Source organism: Nematolebias whitei, chromosome 23 (assembly GCF_014905685.2).
Source record: "Nematolebias whitei isolate Nwh7 chromosome 23, NemWhi1, whole genome shotgun sequence".
NCBI lineage: Eukaryota > Metazoa > Chordata > Actinopteri > Cyprinodontiformes > Rivulidae > Nematolebias > Nematolebias whitei.
The window spans coordinates 16,359,363-16,366,947 of NC_056520.1; the positions used below are offsets into that span (position 1 = coordinate 16,359,363).

Below are 7,585 nucleotides of genomic sequence, written 5' to 3' on the forward strand. Positions count from 1 at the left end.
CTGCGGCTGTCCTCATCCTCCCTGGACCCGGACCCCCCCATCTCAGGAGCAGAATCGGCTCGAACCCGTTCTGGTCGGAGCTCCGGATCCGGACGGCCCGGCCCGTCATGGCGCAGAGCCGGAACCCTGCTCCTCCGTTCGGATAGAAACTAGAAACTTGCCCCGCGGTTTGAGAACCAGGGAGCCCGACGATTACATATCCGTGTAGGAGGGACCCCCCCGCCTTGTTTGTGTGTTTGTTTGTTTGTTAGCAGCCATGGTGGACGCTGCGGAGTGCGGGGTGAAGGTGATGTGTCGCTTCAGGCCCCTGAACGAGGCTGAGATCATCCGAGGAGACAAATATGTCCCCAAATTCAAGGAGGACTCGGTGGTGGTCTCGGTGAGTCTGATGATCCAAACTGCATTTATTCCAAACAAAAACTCTAATACTATTCAAGCGTTTGGTTAGGATGCATAAAAACCTGCAACACGTTCCGTTTGTGGAGATAAACCTGCAGGAAGAGGTCGTGAAGACCCAGTTAAAACCTTCTGACCCGCATCATGATGCCGCCATCGCCGTGCTTCACATATGCTTAGGCCAGAAGCTGCTTTGTGGCCAAACAGCTCAAATTTGTCTCATCTGAACATCGGGGTTGTCTTTAGAAGACATTTTTCATTCAACCTTTATTTATACAGGTTAGTCTCATTGAGCCTCGAGGACTCATTTACAAGAGAGACCTGATTGACACAAAAACCACAGATGAGGTACAGACAATCATCTAAAAGCATATAAAATGAAAAGTAAATAAACACTATAAAACAACAGCTCCATTATAAAGTGATGCAAAAAAACTAAAAACAGGAACACGTGTTGGTTTTTGCCATGAACTTAGCAGATGTTTAAACTCCCTTAGAGGTCAAAGTCAAGAGCGTCCGATATTTTTGCAAAATATTCCAAGAAACGGGAGCGAAGTAGGAGAAGAACCTTTTGCCTAGTTCAGTCCTCACTGAGGGGACACTGCAGGTAATGATGTTCTGAGAGCGCACGCTGTAGCTGCACTGATGAAGAGACATGTAGGAGGAGATGAATGAAGGCAACAGACCAAGAAGTGATTTGTAGATTAAAATGTGCCATTGTGAGAGTCTTACTTAAGTAGATTGTGAAGAGGGTGTGTCCTAAAAGTGAGCCTTGTGGTACACCATTATCTGTCCATAATTGTACCATACATTTGTCTAGTCCATCTTTGGCTTTTGGAGCAAAAGGCTCTTTCTTGGTTGCTATGGCGACAGGTCCACTGGTAATATGATGACTATCTGCCACCATGACAGGCATGCAGTCATGTTTTGCCTGTTAACACATTTTAATTGAAATAGATTTTATTCGAGATCTACAACTCGTTACTTTTTTTTTTTTTTTTTTTTTTTAGTTGATACTATTCAAGATGGCCGCCACAGCTAAGTGATCCTGGCCAACCTAAAAATGGCTGCGACTCGGAACAACTTTACAAATACTCAGCTGAACTTTTGTAAGACGGTAGCTGAGAGTCGTTTCCAGGACGTAATCCGAGCACGGACGGGCCACAGTGAGGAGGAGAGCTGGGGTCCAGTTGGACTGGTCTCGTCAAGGACCAGTTGTTTGTTCTGGGAGAAGTCTTAAAACCAAGTTTTGATTCTTGTGTTTTTGTGTTGACACAGAGCAAACCGTACGTGTTCGACAGCGTCCTGCCCCCGAACACGACGCAGGAGCAGGTGTACGAGCAGTGCGCCAAGCAGATCGTCAAAGGTGAGCCGGTGGACGAGGGGCAAAGACCCCCTGGTTGTCTGAACACAGATTATTTTTTTATGCCCAATCTGAGGTTCCTCTGACTCACTCTTATGGTTCCTCTGGGTTTTGTTCTGTTGCAGACGGTAGGAAGCTTTTTTTAAAAATTTTTTTTACTTCTGTCCACATTTAATCTTTCAAATATCAAAACGTTCAGCTCTTTTAGGACAATCCTGCTGTGACTTTTGGTATATTGGTGCAACTTTAGCTTTTTGAAATATTTAGCCTTTTCTGCCACTTTTTTCCTCATAGAAAATGAATTGAGCTCATTTTCCATCCTTCAAATCTTTAGCTCTGTTTACAACCTTTTACTGCTCCTTTCACATTTTGTTCTGCTTCAGCTTCTTTCAGCTTCCTTGTGCAAATTTAAACATCTTTTCAGCTACTTTCAGTTGTTTTTTTCAGCTGTTTTGTGCTCCTTTCAGATTCTTTCTGCTAACTACAACATTTTTGGGCTTCTTCTAACCTCTTTTCTGCTAATTTCAGCTTGTTCCTTTCAGCTTAGGCATTTCTGCAAGTTTCAGCTTTTTCTACTGTTTCAGCTACTATTGAACGGTTTTATGCTAATTTATGCTTTTTCAGCTAATTCCACATTTTTTGCACTCATTTCAACTTTTTTCAGCCTAGTTCAACAAAAATGTGCTCTCTCTACTTCTGATAATTTCAGCTTCTTTCTACTTTTTTAGCTACTTTTCAGCTGTTTTTTTCTTCTAATTTCATCTTTTGTCAAATAATTTCTACTTTTTTGTGATAATTTCTGCTTCTTTCAGCCTAATTGGGTAAATAGGTTATTTCTTCTTTCTTATGCTCATTTAAGCTTGTTCTACCTTTTCAGCTACTTTTTTTTTAAAAAAGAATTTAGCTAATTTAAGCTGTTTTCAGATAAATCAAAGGTTTTCTTGATAATTTCTGTTACCTTCAGCTTAATTAACTTCTTTCTGCTAATTTCAGCTTGTTATGCTCCTTTCAGCTTTTTTCTACTAGTTTTAAAATGTTTCTGCTTTTTCAGCTACTACTTAGCTGTTTTATGCAAATTTTAGTTTTTTCAGCTAATTTCAGCTTTTTCCACTTCCTCCTTGTAGGTTAAGTTTCTTTCTTCCATTTTTGGCTACTTTTTAGATTTTTTTTTTTTTGTGTGTGTGTGTGCTAGTTTGATCTTTTTTAGCTGATTTCCTAACTGTTGTGCTAATTTCTGCTTACTTAAACCTAATTCAGCAAATATGTGTTCTTTCTGCTTTCTTCTGCTAATTTAGTTTTGTTCTTTCATTACAGCATGATTTTTTTTAGCTAATTTCAGCTGTTTCTCAGCAATAAGCATTCACATTGCATTTTTGCAGGAAATGCAATTTCTCTAGTTTACAAATATTTTTCTTCGGCTTCAAGCAGCCTGACCGCCTCTAGTTTTGTCTTCTTTTTAGTTTTAGTTACCGTTGGCTATTTTTATCTAGCCTTTTGCTAATTTAGCTTTCAGCTGGCACTTTGCTACTTTAAGATTCTTGCTAGATTTTTAACTGATTAGCATTTTGCTTTTAATAGCATCTACCTGTAGTCTTTTGCTACTTTTAGCTAGCATTTTGCTTCATTTGGCTGTTAGTCTTTTTCTAATTTGGGGGTCTTAGCTTCCATTTTCCTACTTTTAGGTTTTTGTCAGCCTTTTGCTACATTTAGCTTTCAGTTAGCCTTTTCTTACTTTTACCTTTTAACTAATGTTCTGCTAGTGTTATTTATGACTCTACTTTTCGTTTTAGCTGCCTTTTGCCTACTTTTAGCGTGTAGCTACATGTATGCCAATTTATCTATAGTGTTGCTACTTTTAATATTAGCCGCCATTCTGCTACCTTCGGCTTTTAGCTACCGTTTTGCTGCAATTAGTTGACATTTTGCTGCTTTTAGTTTTAGCTGGCATATGGCTCCCTTTAGCTCCAGTTTCAGCTTCTTCAGCTCGTTCAGCATGCCGTGTTTTCAACATTTATACACTCTGACAAGCAAAGCTTTCAGACTTTCCAAACCTTTAGCTGCTGACAGTAACGGGTCAGCTAAAGTTTTGATCTGTCTCTGGTGAACTACGGCTCTTCTAAGTGACGGGTTCCTTTAGGTGCTAAAAGTACCTGAGCTAAATGTTTTTTCTAGCGTTCTCCTCTTCAGAAGTAGGAACACGTGGAGCACTTCCTGTTTCCTGTGAAGAACGTTCTTTTTATTCATAGATTTTTCACACAAATTGTTCCAGAAATCCAAAATGGCTGCTCTGATTTTTACAATCTTTATTCATTTTCTGTCCTTGAGTCAGTTTAAGGGACATTTTATGAAACTGGTTTTTGTATTAAAGAGTTTTAAAGCTGAACGTTTGATTTGTCCAGATATAGATATAGAGTCAATAGAAAGCTTTTGACAAAGTGCTTAATCGTACTTTATCAGGCTTTGAGTAAAATTGGACTTAAAGTAGTGGCTGATATAGAACCCTGAAACCTAATTGTCTCGTTTTCTTCAGGGTCTAACATCTGTAACAGTTTCTAACAGCTGTGTATTATTTGTGTGATTCCAGATGTGCTGGGCGGTTACAACGGGACGATTTTTGCGTATGGACAGACAGCGTCTGGGAAGACGCACACCATGGAGGTGAACCTTTGAATAGCACATCTGTAGACCCTCCCAGCGGTGACACATACAGGTCCTTCTCAAAAAATTAGCATATTGTGATAAAGGTCATGATTTTCCATAATGTAATGATAAAAATGAAACTTTCATATATTTCAGATTCATTGCACACCAACTGAAACATTTCAGGTCTTTAATTGTTTTAATACTGATGATTATGGCATACAGCTCATGAAAACCCAAAATGCCTGTCCCAAAAAATTAGCATATCATGAAAAGGTTCTCTAAACAAGCTATTAACCTAACCATCTGAATCAATGACATAACTCTAAACACCTGCAAAAGATTCCTGAGGCTTTTAAAAACTCCCAGCCTTGTTCATTACTCAAAACCGCAACCATGGGTAAGACTGCCGACCTGACTGCTGTCCAGAAGGCCATCATTGACACCCTCAAACAAGAGGGTAAGACACAGAAAGAAATTGCTGAACGAATAGGCTGTTCCCAGAGTGCTGTATCAAGGCACCTCAGTGGGAAGTCTGTGGGAAGGAAAAGTGTGGCAGAAAACGCTGCACAACGAGAAGAGGTGACCGGACCCTGAGGAGGATTGTGGAGAAGGGCCGATTCCAGACCTTGGGGGACCTGCGGAAGCAGTGGACTGAGTCTGGAGTAGAAACATCCAGAGCCACCGTGCACAGGCGTGTGCAGGAAATGGGCTACAGGTGCCGCATTCCCCAGGTCAAGCCACTCTTGAACAAGAGACTGCGTCAGAAGCATCTCGCCTGGGACTGCTGCTGAGTGGTCCAAAGTTATGTTCTCTGATTACAGTAAATTTTGCATTTCCTTTGGAAATCAAGGTCCCAGAGTCTGGAGGAAGAGAGGAGACACAGAATTCACATTGCTTGAGGTCCAGTGTCAAGTTTCCACAGTGTCATGTCATCTGCTGGTGTTGGCCCACTGTGTTTTATCAAGCGCAGGGTCAATGCAGCTAGCTATCAGGAGATTTTGGAGCACTTCATGCTTCCATCTGCTGAAAAGCTTTATGGAGATGAAGATTTCATTTTTCAGCACGACCTGGCACCTGCTCACAGTGCCAAAACCACTGGTAAATGGTTTACTGACCATGGTATTACTGTGCTCAATTGGCCTGCCAACTCTCCTGACCTGAACCCCATAGAGAACCTGTGGGATATTGTGAAGAGAAAGTTGAGAGACGCAAGACCCAACACTCTGGATGAGCTTAAGGCCGCTATCGAAGCATCCTGGGCCTCCATAACACCTCAGCAGTGCCACAGGCTGATTGCCTCCATGCCACGCCGCATTGAAGCAATCATTCATGCAAAAGGATTCCCGACCAAGTATTGAGTGCATAACTGAACATGATTATTTGAAGGTTGGCGTTTTTTGTATTAAAAACACTTGTCTTTCATTGGTGGGATGAAATATGCTAATTTTTTGGGACAGGCATTTTGGGTTTTCATGAGCTGTATGCCATAATCATCAGTATTAAAACAATTAAAGACCTGAAATGTTTCAGTTGGTGTGCAATGAATCTGAAATATATGAAAGTTTCATTTTTATCATTACATTATGGAAAATCATGACCTTTATCACAATATGCTAATTTTTTGAGAAGGACCTGTATACCGTATTCTTCTGACTATAAGGCGCACTTAAAATCCTTTAATTTACTTAAAGATCGACAGTGAGCCTTATAATCTGAAAAATATGCTAATCCTCACAGCGTTTTGTGTTTTTGTTCAGGGCAAACTTCACGACCCGCAGCTGATGGGGATCATCCCTCGCATCGCCCGGGACATCTTCGACCACATCTACTCCATGGACGAGAACCTGGAGTTCCACATCAAGGTGAGCTGTCGGTTCTAACCAGAGCGTGAATCCGCGAGAATGTTCCGAGAACCACCCGTGAACAAAACGATGACGCGTTCAGATTTTAACCGATAATTGATTTCGCCAATTAAAACCGCAGCTAATTTGATCCAGACGGATAACTTGACTTTAATTAGGTTTTAAAATCTTTAACGTTGATTAAAAAAATTTAAGTCTTCAAGCTGAGATGAAACACGCCACAATGAATGTCCGTGAGCACTCGGTCTGTTTCGAGGATGACTCTCCGCTACTACCACTCCTAACTGTAGAGCAGTGTCTGTAAATTTGATTGTTATTGCCATTTTTGTGTTTGCTAGTCAAAAAGATGTGGCGGCCATCTTGAATCAGGTTGACTCCAAAGGTCAGTTTGTCTTGAGGGTTTCATTAAAATCCGCCCAGTAATTCATGAAATATTTTGCTAACAGAAAGCTAATCTAGGTATATGATTTGAATTGGAATCTGACTCCAAATTGCCTCATGGCCCAATACATTTTGATTTATTTTGTCCCATTGATTCCTTTGTTTTTTATGTTCAGGCTTCTTTAATTCACAGTTCAGACATTTAAATTTACAAAACACTGGATTTAGCTTAAATGTTTTGAATTTTTCAAAACTACAAACAATAAAATAGTCTGGAAAAAGAAATAACTAGACAAATTACGTATCCTGTGATAATGCAGTGTGCTTATTGCTGAAGAACTTAACGGCTGAAATGGAAGAACAAGCCTAAGTTAGCAGAAGAAAGTAGAAAGAACACATATTTGCTGGATTTGGTTTAAATAAGCTAAATAGTCTGAAATTTTAAGAAAAAAAATAGCTGAATAGTAGCTGAAAATGCAAAACAAAGCCTAAACTAAAGATGGAAGTGGAAAGAGCTGAAATGAGCTATAAAAAAAAGTGGAATTAGATGAAAGTGCTAAAATTAGCAAAAAAACAGCGAAATAGTAGCTGAAAGAGCAGAAAAAGTTGAAACTAGAAGAAAAAACTTACAAGGAGCATACTAAGCTGAAAGTAGCAGAAAACTACGAAAAACTTGAATTCATCTGAAAACAGCTAATATTAGCTAAAAAAAGGTGGCTGAAAAGGTAGAACTAGCTTAAATTAGCATAAGAAAGCAGAAAGAACATGTTTTCCCAATTAGGTGGAATGAAGCAGAAATGAGCACAAAAAGTGGAAATTATCTGAAAAAAGCTGAAATTGGCAAAAACAGTTGAAAAGTAGCTATAAAAAAAAGCAGAAATTAGCAAAAACAATTGAAAAGTAGCCAAAAAGGCAGAAATAAGCAAAAACAATTGAAAAG

General features: G+C 39.8%; 1 protein-coding gene across 1 annotated transcript in view; it reads left to right on the forward strand.

Moving 5' to 3' along the window:
- The window catches only part of LOC119429073 (kinesin heavy chain), a 22,289-nt gene continuing 14,704 nt past the window's right edge, over positions 1-7,585 (forward strand). The window contains exons 1-4 of the mRNA XM_037696791.1: positions 1-379; positions 1,675-1,762; positions 4,344-4,417; positions 6,160-6,264. Of these exons, the coding sequence (XP_037552719.1) occupies positions 257-379; positions 1,675-1,762; positions 4,344-4,417; positions 6,160-6,264 (390 nt within the window). The 5' untranslated portion in view covers positions 1-256. The remainder of the gene's footprint in view (positions 380-1,674; positions 1,763-4,343; positions 4,418-6,159; positions 6,265-7,585) is intronic.